At 37.8% G+C, this 13,415-nt stretch overlaps 1 protein-coding gene and 1 long non-coding RNA gene across 5 annotated transcripts in view; both read left to right on the forward strand.

The window, feature by feature from the left end:
• The first annotated feature begins 906 nt into the window (after positions 1 to 906).
• On the forward strand, positions 907 to 1,621 carry LOC110675692. Of its 3 annotated transcripts, none has more exons than XR_002499719.1 (3): positions 907 to 962; positions 1,108 to 1,394; positions 1,453 to 1,621. It is a non-coding gene; the product is annotated as an uncharacterized LOC110675692 (long non-coding RNA). The 3 variants fall into 3 exon arrangements; XR_002499718.1 differs by lacking the exon at positions 907 to 962 and having other exon boundaries at positions 978 to 1,251; positions 1,321 to 1,394; XR_002499717.1 differs by lacking the exon at positions 907 to 962 and having other exon boundaries at positions 978 to 1,394.
• Positions 1,622 to 2,468: 847 nt separating this feature from the next.
• LOC5569184 (F-box/LRR-repeat protein 20) overlaps positions 2,469 to 13,415 on the forward strand; it is a 46,098-nt gene continuing 35,151 nt past the window's right edge. Inside the window, exons 1-2 of one of the 2 annotated variants that reach the window (XM_021845361.1) lie at positions 2,469 to 2,639; positions 5,901 to 6,531. In XM_021845361.1, coding sequence (XP_021701053.1) covers positions 6,481 to 6,531 — 51 coding nt within the window. In that variant the 5' untranslated portion in view covers positions 2,469 to 2,639; positions 5,901 to 6,480. The remainder of the gene's footprint in view (positions 2,640 to 5,900; positions 6,532 to 13,415) is intronic. The other variant, XM_021845362.1, reaches the window with a different exon arrangement.

The raw sequence follows: 13,415 nt of genomic DNA on the forward strand, positions 1-13,415 counted from the left end.
GTAAGCCCTGCGCTAATAAGCAGTTCACATCGGCCGTCAATGCTGATCAACGGCCTAGTGTCATGACGTTTGCAAAACAAATCAAAAATGAATCAGGGTAGCGAAGCCAAAAGAGATTTCATATCACGCTTGCACCTACGAAAAATATCGTAAGCAACTGGCAACGCATGAGAGAATAAAGTGAAACACATTTTTCTGCCTCTTTTTCGCACACCCAATGCAAATAATGTATCCTCGAATGTATCAGGACCATTGAAGTCCCGAAAATCTTTCAGAACGAATCTGCGGCGGAAGACTTTTAGTTATGAAACAAAATATATACTAAATCGATTATAAAGGTTTGAAAAGGGGAAGGGGGGAGTGTTGGTTGATAATTGGTTAGTTTTTCTGTGGTTTTGCTTTCGCTGCGCTGCTATGTGGTAATAAATATCTCTAGACACATTTCATCAGAACCTCGCCGGCATAACCAGCATTGCTCATGATTTAGCTGGAAAAATATACATATGCCGCTGCAAAGTTACCTCTTTCAAATACGATGTTAAACACACTAATCCAACTACCGAAAAGTTAAACATTACGTATAATTTGCAATTGGATTAGATGGACAAATCGATGTGAAAATTTGCGAAAAAGTTACACGTCTTCTCAGTGAGAATCGAACTCACGACTTCCCGATCTCTAGTTGGGGCGCGTTACCACTACGCCATGAGAGGACTCATGAACGCAGAAGTTAACCTGAATTTGATTTCAGCTCAATAATCACGTGGTACTTTTTCGCAAAGTGCACCTCTTTCGGAAGAATTAGATGCCCATCCAAACACAACGCTTTCTATATATATCCAATGCCTAGCCCGAGAGCGCATTGTTTTTTAGGTATAGGAATAGCACACTACACTAGCCACACGCAGAAGAATTTTAATATGTTGAAACTAAGAACGCATTGGTTAGAATCAATAATTTATGTATGCATCAAATCAATTCATTCCCATGTTAGTTTCTAAACCAGTATATTTTTAAAACAACAAAATTTCTAGTTGAATGAAAATATGGTAGTAGATTTTCGCTTCAACAATTTACAATTATTATTTCTATAATTGTGATTTTTAGAATCTACAATATTTTTTATTTATGGTCGCCATCATGTATTTGTGAGAAAAAGTGACGCGAACGAAATGAATAGAGCTGAAAGTATATCCGGTGAAAAACGATAAGAATTCATTAAATTGCTGCAAATTTTTGATTTATCAGACGGTAATTATTTGAGGCAAGTTAATACTTTCAGAAGGCATTTCATTTATATATCACACAATTTATTTTCAGCCAATATGTGCCGAAGAAATGGAAATTATACTTTTAGCGGCGGGAGGAAAACTATCGCACAAGAAAAGCAAAAGGTAATTATAAAAAAGTCTATGTAATTAACAAATTAATCAATTTGCATATTTGTTCCAGAATGTGCCGTCCGGGTTATTCAGCAACGACAACGGCTGGTGAAATTTGATGTGAGCTGCTCACAACCTATGGAACCATCCAGAGATGAACTTTGTTCTAGAACATCACAATCATTCATTCTGATTAGATAAACATGATTATATAATAAACGAGCAAGCATCAATAAAAACATCACCTTTTGCAACTTTGGTTGAGCTTTATTGAAATTAAAATATTATTTTATTGAATGAACAGTTATTATTTTTGTTTCTACATGAGTCATACAGTTACTTCAATACAATGTTTTTATAGATTCAACAAAGGATATTTTCGTTTCAAAAAATATATTTTTTGTATTTGACAGTTAGCTGCTTTGAAGCATTTTTAGAAACAACAATATTTATTGTAGGAATAAATGAGTATATTTATTGAAACAATGATAAATGCTGGTAAGCCGTGAGTCTACAATAAAATTTGTTGAACCTATGTAGAAATCTGTTGAATTTACAATATATTTCTCTGCGTGCAGCAACTGCGCTGGCTGAGGTTTCTATTGTGTGGGCTTCCAATGGGTCGCGACGTTCTCAAACGACCGGTTACGGAACATGAGTCCGTTGCTCGATAATACTTGTTTTTAATTATGTATCGTGGTTGATTCACCGCTGAAAATTCACAATATTAGAGGCTGTCCATTAATTATGTAAAGGTTTATGGGGGGAGGGAGGGTTTGAGATTTCTTACGCGACATACAATTTATTTTTAATTTTCATAAAAAAAATCTTACCATGTGGGGAGGGGGGGTTGGAAAACCCCTAAAATTGTCTTAGTAATTAATGGATCGCCACTTACTTCTATTCGTGGAATGGACGGTGAACTCACTTTGAGTACTTTAATTTCTCCGTGTACGGTGTGGGTAGATTCGCTTTTGCGTGTGACATTTAAACTCGACGAAACTTTGATATTCAAAAACATAACGAAAGACAAGTTGCGTTGGTGGGGTAGACGTTTATGTTTCATATCAGGTTTCACAACGGTGTCTTTTGAGGATTAGTGTTTTGAGTACTGTTTTTGTTTTGCTGTGAGATTGTACTGTCTAAAATTTTTATGCGCGCCGTTTGATTTGCTAGTGCTGATGTCAACAGGCAGAACCACGAATAAAAAAAGCTAGTGCTGGGTGTAAACAAATAATTAAACAAAAGAAAAGTGTTGTGAGTTTAAACCGAATAAACAGTGTCCACGGAATAAATGCAAGGAAAGGATAAAATTTTTACAAAACTTTGACAAAATTTAATGAGATCGGTGTTACTACAGGTGTTTGATCCTGTTTCCAGAGATTTATGAAAATGCAGTAATAGTTGACGAAGAAATTGTTGGAAATTTGATAGTTTATTCTTGCTGTATATATTATTTGTGAATCGGGAAACTGACGGTTAACTTCTGTTATGCCTTTACATTATTTTTCACATTTTTGGTAGCTGGATATCATAATAATTATTGGCTATCTGTTTTGCTCTTTCACTTGCTAACAAAGTAAAATTTTGGTTTCATTCTCTCTGTCTGCCAGTAGTACTGGCCCAGTACAGGAAAATCAGCTGACAGCTGATTTTCGAAAATAAACCGTTTTTGTATTAGTGTGTGTTTGAAGATGCATATACGAGAAGTCCCGTTGAGAACTCGATTCGTGGATTCATTCATATACACTTCCCGGATTAATCAACAAACATATACACGGAACTGAAAACCTAGTGAAACGAAGGTAAAAATTTCCACATACACTGAACCAATGCTCTTGCCTCGAATTGAATGATTTGTAATTCACATGGCTGGAAATCTTCATAATATGAATAATATTTGTTGCTATTCCGTTCCATATCACCCTACTTTTCATCAAGAGGGCGAACAGCATTACGGCCTACTTTTCCTAACAAAAGAAACAGTATCGAAAAGTGCTACTTTTCAGCACTGTTAACGATGCTGAAAAGTAGCACTTTTCAGTTCTGTTTTTGGTGTCGTGTGGTGTCGCATTATACACCAAAACGATTCGATCTACAAGGGCCCATTCACAAATTTCATGACGCTGAAGGGGATGGGTGGGTGTCCTCATGATGTTAAGGATGGTACAAAAATTATGTAACGCTAAATTTCAACTTTTTCGAGCCCCACTCCCCCTTTGTCACACTTTTTGTATGAGTCTTTCGAAATTTTGTAAGGCTTGTCACGCCTGACCCCCCTCCCCCCCTTTTGGAGCGTGACGTAATTTGTGCATGACCCCTTACGGCTCATACACGCAAAAAAATTGTGCGGTATAAATTACCATTTTAGGGGGTTAACTTAAGCGCTTGCACCGGCAATTTTCAGCAGACCAGAAATGCGCTTGATTTTACCATGTCTGTAGTTGGAATCAGATTGTTGTAAATTATTTCTGTCAAATGTACCAGTAATGCGGTGTGGTGTACCGTAAACATAGTAAACTGGTCTGAATTTCCATGGTAGTTTTAAGAATGGGCGTAGTCAGCTAAAATAGTTATTTTTACCACAGAATTTTTTCCCGTGTACAAATTTATAGAATATTCATACAAAAAGTGTTACTAGGGGGTGGGTGGCTGTCAAAAATGGCCATTTTCATCCTTATGAAATTTGTGAATAAACCCCAAGCGTTTTTTACTTTTGAGATCGTTTGCGCGAGAATTTTTCACGCCACACATAATACACTAGAAAATAATATATCCACTGACTATCCACTTAATTTTAGTGTGCATTAATGTGCAAATAAGTATCACTGATAAAAGTCCACACGTTCGATCTGTGTGTTAAAAATTATAGATCAATCCATGAACGTCCCCATATCAACTTGTTGTGATTTTTTTACAAACTTCGTGTGTGTTACACATTCAATCCTTCAGTTTTGCTTTATGGACTGATTCAACAAACGACGACAAAGATTCCATAATGCTTCCACATAAGTTCCATTGCGAATGAATCCCAAGCAGAACTACCTCGAATCCATATTTTGGGGAACAAAGGTTCTTCTTCTTCTTCTTGGCATTAATTCATCAATGGGACAACCCTTGCATTAGTCTATGGACCGACCGATGCACGAGTTCATTAATTTGACGTTTGAGCGGTGTTGGTTAAAGGATTACCCAAAGCGCCTTTGAATCTGGTCATTTATGGTTTGATTACAGATTCTATGGAAGATAAATATTGTTGGAGACGAAACTATAGTTAAAATTGGAACACTTACCAAGAATTCAGCCCTATCTTGAAAACATGTGGATTGATACTCTTTAGCACTCTTTGTTCTAAAGCTTTGACATGAAAATGGTACTACCTACATGACACTCGCTCATATATGATGTACAACCTAAACAAAAAAAGTGAAGGTTATTTGCAATCCTTATATCTTTGCCTATACTGTACATTTGATGTAGGGGAATTAGGGGCATAATGGACACGTTAAGCAAATGTTCGTTTTAAGACCATTAAATGTCAATGTTTTAAATTCACCCCCGGCTAGTTTTTAAGTTTGATGTTAGTACGACGTGTCACATTCATTCATAGTGATAAAAAGCATATCATATGTCAGAAAAGCGAGATAGAAAATTGGGTCGAAAACTAGGCTGGTGAAAAGGTATCGGGGCGAAATGAACACCTGCATGAAATTTAGTTATTCCAATATATTCAATGACTGTCAATCATTCCGATATGCAAAAGGGCTCTCCCTCAATCATAATGACTAAAAAGAACCTTTCTGCGTTCGTTACTTTGCTCAAAAATTAGATTCTTCCACGGTCTTGCTTATATGCCAATTTGAAACTGAGAAAATTTGTAAGTCAAATTTTGAAGAACAATTGAAGCAAAAAATAAACTTTTATACCGTCAAACATTTCAAATGCATTACAGATTTCATGCAGTGAATGAACTTTTGATGAAATATGCGTATTATCAGATATTGAGAGGGTGTCCATTTCGCCCCGTATGTTCATTATGCCCCTAATCCCCCTACATATAAATTAATCGATCACGAATATTTGTTAAAAACATAAGGTTGCAATTACACTTAACATGTTTAGCATGTGGAGCGTACGGGATACAACTTGAAACAAATACGAATATGTCGATCGAAAGATTAATACTACATGATATTATCGATAAAATAGCCTAACTAATTTATTTCAGTGCATACATTTTGCACCATTCGCATTGTTGTTATTTAAAAGGATGAATGAATCGATAATCGATCGGTGTGCGTGAGTGAATAACGGGAACCCACTCGCATTCGATGCGGGGAAAACATAAATCGGTTGTCTCATTCTCGCACACTATCTTCCACCGCAAGTGTTGGTTAGCAGAGCTGCTGCAGCTTTGGATGTTTTTGTTTTTGGTTGGGTGATCGGGTTCTCGCGGTCGGACTGACAGCACAGACAAACAGACTGACAGTCCGATATTGTCTGGTCTCGTTCTCGTAGTGTATGAATAGCGTGATACGATGCGAAGTGCTGCTCTGGGCCGCAGTTCAAATTCTCGAGCTGGCTGGTGATGAAGGTGATGGTATTCGTGAATAAACAGCAATCAGCAGCAGAGCAACAACAAAAAAGAAAATAAGCGGAGAGAAGAGAAAATAAAAAATAAACTTCGCCATATTGAATTGCGAGAACTCTTGTGATAAGTTTCAAATTTTGCCTGCCAGAATAAAGGTTCGGTTCCTGCTTCCCGAAGGTCCGGTGGAGTGCGAGTGAAGTGCTGTTCCGGAGTTCTACGATGAAATTGACACAGTGATTGAATGTGGAATCATGCTCAGCAGCTAAAGGAGTGACTGCTAAAGATTATTGTGGAATCGGTCTATACGTCGTAAAATTAGAAGAACATTTTAAGCAGGGGATCTGTGTCGAAAAGAACATCGCCCCTAAGCAGTATAGTGTCACAAAGAAAGTGCTGAAGAATAATTCTATAGTGAATAAAAAGCTGGAGCTTCAGGGATCAGACGGTTCGAAAACCATTCAAAAACGTCGATCTACGAGAAGGGCCAAGGGGCAGCAGCGGTGTAACATGAAAAGTGCAGACAAGATGAACCAAGTAGTGTCCAGATATAGATTCGAGGTTTGTACCAAAAATAAGATTAATTTGGTCAATAAGTCCTCTAGAGAACCTAAAACAACCCCCATTTTGTGATAAAATGACCATGAAATCCGATATAAACACCCATCCCTGCTTATAGCACTTCAATCATTTTCCTACCATCCAGACGTAACAATACGAACGATGTTCTCTCTCAAATAAGAACAAAGAAACCCTATCATTTTTTTTCTTTTTATCTGTTTTGTTAGGATCAGTTAATTTATTCACACTCCAGAGTTCGTCTTGTTTTTTTTTTCAAATGCCCTCATTTTCTTCCTTTAAGGACATTGCTGTTCTACGACGCAATTTTCAGGTATTACTAGTTAGCTGTTTTGTGACCACCTTCCTTTCAGCTTCTTCCTCTGAGCCAGTATTCCATTGACCTTCCCTTTCCTATTAGCGTGTCGTACATCGGTATACGGCTACAAGTGAATGACCAAAAGAAAAACGTGGTAATTCTCATTGCCCATCTCGCTGTTTTGTTCGACCTGGCGCGCTGACCATGGTACAATAACACACATCAATCGACTCCCTCTTTTTGCCCATTTTGAACTGCTCATTTGTTGCTTTATTCTAATTGATACCACCACTCAGCCACAGAACGTATATTATTTGTCGTATTCAATACTTCTGGTTCTTGGTCATACCTACTCCTGAGCAAAGTGCCGAGCAATGTTTATTCTTTCTGCACTTCCGTCTGCAACAATTACCCGTACCATTCCTCACAACGCAAAACACACACGCGGATTCTTACTCCCGCGGCAGATGTGTGCGTATTCAAATTGGGGCTTTTGTTTGGGATTTTTCGAACGACGTATAAATCACAACTCCCTCCGAAGGCTAATTACAATTGAATCTGAACATCTCAAGGACAAAAACTCTTGCTTCTTCGGTTTTTGGAGATTTATTGGGTTATGAATTTTTGGAAACTCAAACATGTTGCTGTTACAAACTCGTATGGAAATGAGACTGAATCGAACCGGATCTTGCCGCACTTTTCCTCTCAATTGTTACGTCCCAACTGGGACAGAGCCTGCTTCTCAGATTATAGTGTTCTTATGAGCACTTTCACAGTTATTTACTTACATCTTTCTTTGCCAATTGACCATTTTTGCATGTTGGCATCGAGAGGCAGGTACAAAGATACTATATGCCCTGGAAAGTCGCTGAAATTGTCATTTCGAATAGATTCGTGACTTGGGAATAGGCTAACATGATCACTCCTTAGCCCGAGTTAGAGTCCGCGGCTACAATGCAAAGCCATGCTGGAGGTGCCTGGGTTCGATTTCCGGTCGGTCCAGGATCTTTTCGTAATAGAAATTTCCTTGACTTTTCAGGGCATAGAGTATCATTGTACCTGCCACACGATATACGAATGCGAAAATGGCAATTTTGGCAAAGAAAGCTCTCAGTTAATTGATATCACATCCCTCAATTATTTATTCTTTTTTATTCTCTACTTATCAACAAGCTTAATTGAGCCTAAATGATAATCTTAAATCTATGTTAACAATAATACAAGCATGAATAATCAAACTCGAATTTTAACAAATTTAAGTTTAAACAGCTTCCACAGTGTACATATACTTATTTTACAATCGGCACGGCTTCCATGTGTTTCTCGGTCGCTCGATGAATTCCCTGTATTTTATTCCGGTGGGCCAGGCATCTTCTCGTAGCAGCAATCGTTTGTACTTTCTTTCGACAATGACTTTGAAAGAAGTGTAGTCAAACGGCTCATCGATCTTCCATTTTGGGACAAGTTTTTTGATACGAAACGTTCGATTTTCTTTAAGACGACATGACTCTGATACCAAAACATTGATTTCATCCTCCGTTACTCGGCCGTCGATGTTAGTTAGAAACAACGAAAACATTTCCTCGCTATGATGAACGGGGCTGTCTGAGTTAGAAGCATGCTGGAACGATCTCTTGTATCGAACGGCTGACATCAATTTTTGAACCATCATAGAGCTTCGTTGAACGTATAGGTACAGAGTGTCCTGGAACAGACGGCATCGAAGAAACTGAATCTTTCGCTTGGGCACACATGGTGGAAAGTGTCTTTTCTATGTTTGCAATTTTAGATTTCATGACGACCAACTCTTCATAATTTTTTTGCGGTGCATTATCATCGGGCTGAGCAGTATACTTTTTCTGTTGATGATCGTAAAAATATGCAAGGCAGTCATCACATAACCAAATTTTATATTTGAAATGCTTGCATGCAAACTCCTTCGCAGACAGTGAAAACGTCAGTGACACATTTCATCGGCTGTAAGCACTTCTTGCATACCATTGTGTCGTTCCAATATTACGGTGAGATGAACGATACAGACGAGAACAATAAGCCCAGTTGAAGAGTTGTTCACTGTTTTGCAAAGTGTTTCAAGGAATCACGATCAAAACCACTTCCACTTGAATGTAACAGCTATCAGCTTATTATTATTTATTTATTTATTTGGTTTTACATCAATTATCTTGATAAAACCTCGCCAACAATATTCCGCCAATTAACTCGGTTCATGGCCGCTTCTCTCCATCCTCGAAGTGCGAACCACGTTCTTCAGGTCCTGGTCAATCCACCTTGCTCGCTGCGCCCTACGCCTTCTTATTCCGACCGGTTTCTTAGCGAACACAATCTTTACAGGGTTGTCCGGCATTCTTGCAACATGCCCTGCCCAGCGTATTCTTCCAGCTTTAGCTACCTTCACGATACTGGGTTCGCCGTAGAGATGAGCGAGCTCGTGGTTCATCCTTCGCCGCCACACGCCATTCTCCTGCAGATCGTCCTTAGCATTCGGCGTTCGAATACCCTCAGAACTTGCAAGTCCTCCTCGAGCATAGTCCACGTCTCATGCCCGTAGTGGACAACCGGTCTTATGAGCGTTTTGTACGTCGTGCATTTAGTGCGGGGGTGAATCTTTCTTGACCGAAGTTTCTTATGGAGTCCATAGTAGGTACGACTTTCGCTGATGTGTGCCTTCGTATTTCGCAACTAACATTGTTGTCAGCCGTCAGCAAGGATCCGAGGTCGACAAACTCGTCCACCACCTCGAAGGTATCCCCTCCCCGTCTATCGTGACACTGCTTCCTAGGCGGGCCCTGTCGCGCTCAGTTCCGCCAACCAGCATGTACTTTGTTTTCGATGCATTCACCATTAGCCCGACTCTTGTTGCTTCGCGTTTAAGGCGGGTGAACAAATCTGCTACCGTTTCAAATTTTCTTTCAAAAAGCGCATATAACGCCTTGCTTCCACTCCTCCGTTAGCTATTCCGTTTCCCAGATTCTGATACCATCCTTGCCAGCGGCCTTGTTGTTCTTCAGCTGTTGAATGGCATCCTTAACTTCCCCTATCGTGGGAGCTGGTTGTTTTCCGCTGTCTGCTGTGCTGACGTAGCCATCGCCTTCGCTGTCCTGACCTTCTGTGCCTGTGTTCTCTGCGCCATTCAGGTGTTCATCGTAGTGCTGCTTCTACCTTTCGATCACCTCGCGTTCGTTCGTCAAGATGCTCCCATCCTTATTCCGGCACATTTCAGCTCGCGGCACGAAGCGTTTGCGGAATGTTTTGAGCTTCTGATAGAACTTTCACGTTTCTTGAGAACGGTACAGAAACTCCATCTCTTGACATTCCACCTCTTCCAGGCGGTGCGTCGGTACCGTACATCGTTGATGACGGATAGCTTTGGGCGCAGTGTCACCATCACCACGTAGTGGTCGGAGTCAATGCATCGATATGGGATGCTGTGCTGGAAATAGGTGCTACGAAATGGCCATATTTTTGGAGGCGGCAAAAGCTATCAGTCGTAGGCCGTTCTCATTCGTCAGCCGGTGGGTGCTGAACTTTCCAATCGTCGGTCTGAACTCCTCCTCCTGGCCAATCTGAGCGTTCAAATCACCTATGATGATCTTGACGTCGTGGCTTGGGCAGCTGTCGTACTCGCGTTCGAGCTGCGCGTAAATGCGTCCTTGTCATCATCAGTGCTTCCGAAGTGAGGGCTATGCACGTTTATGATGCTAAAGTTGAGGAACTGGCACATTCTTTCGTTGATCGGCCACCAAAGCTGTTCCCAGCTCACGTGTGTTGCCGCAGCTCTGGTAGATGGTATGATTACCTCTAAACGTTCTGCATTTCCGTCTAAAACAATTGGCCACCATTCATCACAACGCAAAATCCAAACGCTGACGTCTGCTTTCGGTTAATGTGTGCGTATTTAAATTAAATGTTTTTGTTTGGGATTTTACAAACGACGTATAAGGACTGTTCATTTTATAAAGTGGACACTTTTTGCATGCTGTATCTTATTGATTTATCAATGAAATTCCAATCGGTTTTCTGTACATCGTTCGACTAATATTTTACAATGTTGTAATAATGAAATATTCTCCAAAATAATTTAATTGCACAAGAATATGGAAAAACGTTTAGAACGGTCGATTTTTTGAGATTATCAAAATCAATGATTGTTAGAAATTGGCTGGAAAATTCGAGTATCTTTATTTTTTATTTGCAAAAAAGGCTTGTCCTTCGAAAGCAACATCAATCAGAAGCCTGACGGAAAAAAATCAAGTTATTTTTTGTGCAACAATTTTACAGATATAATAAAATCATTTTCCCCGATATTTTTTGGAGAAAAATATTTTAAATTGAAGGGAACTGATATGAGTAGAATTGTTTTGGTTTAAAGTACGTCCTGACGGAAGTGCTAATATACTATTAATATTCAAAATAGCTTACGCCTTCTTAGAGTTACGTAATTAGTCTCCACGTCACATTTAAAGCACAATCGCAAAACAATTGCTTTATTTTTAGAAAACCTTTCAAAGCACAATGACAATAATCAAAATTGGCAACACTGCTGTAACAAAATCAATTGTATTCGCCACATATTATATTCATAACACGTTATCCTAAGACTACCAATTGAAATATTCGGAGAGAAATGTTTACAATTTGCTGTAGATCGATAAATATGCGTACATGATTTTAAAAGTATTAGACTTTTTAGTAAAACGACCATACAGAGTAAAATTTATACTTAAGACTGCGGTTTAAACTCGCGATTTAGCTCTCGTTTATACAGTAATCTAAACTAGTTTTGAACAGGCTTTTTACTTTTTTCTTTTGCTAGGAGTGAAAGGATGGTGTATCAGCAAATTTGGCCATAAATGGATAAATCACTAATGTTACATAATGTCAGTGAATGGTGGAATATAATTCATTTTTTTTAAATCTACACCTTTAGTAGAATAGTAAAGGATACAAACATACAATTTGTTCTTAGAAATTAGGATTTCTGTTTTGGGAAAAAATAATGTTAAACTTTGACGATCAGCTTTTCTTAAAAGTTTTTGGAAAAACTATTTAGCTCTTCAGCCAAAGCATGTTCTAAGATCTCATATTTTCATAGCATTGTAGAATAATAGTTAAACGATGCACAGAAAGCCGATTACAATTTTATCAATAAATAAAAAAGATATAGCATAAAGAAAGTGTCCACTTTATAAAATGAACAGTCCTTAAATCATAACTCCATCCAAAGGGTAATTACATTTTTTCTATTTATTTTTTTATTAGTATCGTTTCAAACATTACATTCATTTCTTATATCTAGGTGTTCTGTGTTAGACAAAACTTACAGCCTAATTGGGTAAAACAAATTTAAACTTTTATTAACATTTTGTTAATAATATAATTGTACCCCGCTAATTTGCACGTCGTTCAGATTAAAAATGGTTCAAACGCTCATGGAACGGAGTAAAGTGAAATGGAACGCTGTAAAACGGAACGCAGAATCAAAACAAAACAGTGAAAGAGGTGACCAGAAACACGATTCTAGGGTGACTAGATGTTCAAATTAAAAATGAACCCCGATGGTTTGCATGAGGTATCGTTCAAATTAACGGGGGTGTACGGTATTACCTTTCATTTGCCGTAGCAGTTCAGAATGTTTACATGTTGTTGATTTCACCTGCTTATAAGAGAAAAAACGCTTTCAATTTACTTAACCTAACTTAACTAAAATATATAACGCATTAATCGTGGAAAATTGCAACGATTTTTGTCTCAAATTATTAACTATTTTATTTGACATTTGTTCCAGGACCAGGAAGCTTCAGAATCATTTTCAAAATTTTATTTTTAATTTTCTGCAGAGCTTTCTTCCTGGTATTACAACAGCTAGTCCATATTGGTACAGCATACAACATGGCTGACCTGAAAATTTGTTTGAATATCAAAAGCTTGTTCTTAAGACAATTTTTTGATTTTCTATTAGTAAGGGGATAAAGAAATTTTACATATTGCTTACATTTCGCTTCAATGCCCTGAATGTGATTTTTGAAAGTTAAATTTTTATCTAGCATGAGCCCTAGATACTTAACTTCATCTGACCAATTTATTGGAACACCTCTTAACGTGACAACATGTCTCCTTCAAGTTTAAAAAAAGGTTTTGGTTTATGTAGGAATATTATTAGTTAGGTTTGGAAGCATTAGGAGAAATCTTCCATTTTTGCAAACACGACGACGAAAAAATATCCAAACATTTCTGCAATTAACTCAGGTAAGTCAGAAGTGAAAATATTGTATAATATATATATATATATATATATATATATATATATATATATATATATATATATATATATATATATATATATATATATATATATATATATATATATATATATATATATATAATATTATATAATATCTGATAATTACCCTGAAGTGTTTGACAGATACAGTGAATCCACAATTAAGAATCACCCACAATTTATGAATCACCTGCCTTTAAAGGACAAAATAACAGTAAAAAATAGCACAAAACATCACGGAAACATTTTCGCTTATAATTTATTTTG

Source organism: Aedes aegypti, chromosome 2, assembly GCF_002204515.2.
Source record: "Aedes aegypti strain LVP_AGWG chromosome 2, AaegL5.0 Primary Assembly, whole genome shotgun sequence".
Classification (NCBI taxonomy): Eukaryota; Metazoa; Arthropoda; class Insecta; order Diptera; family Culicidae; genus Aedes; species Aedes aegypti.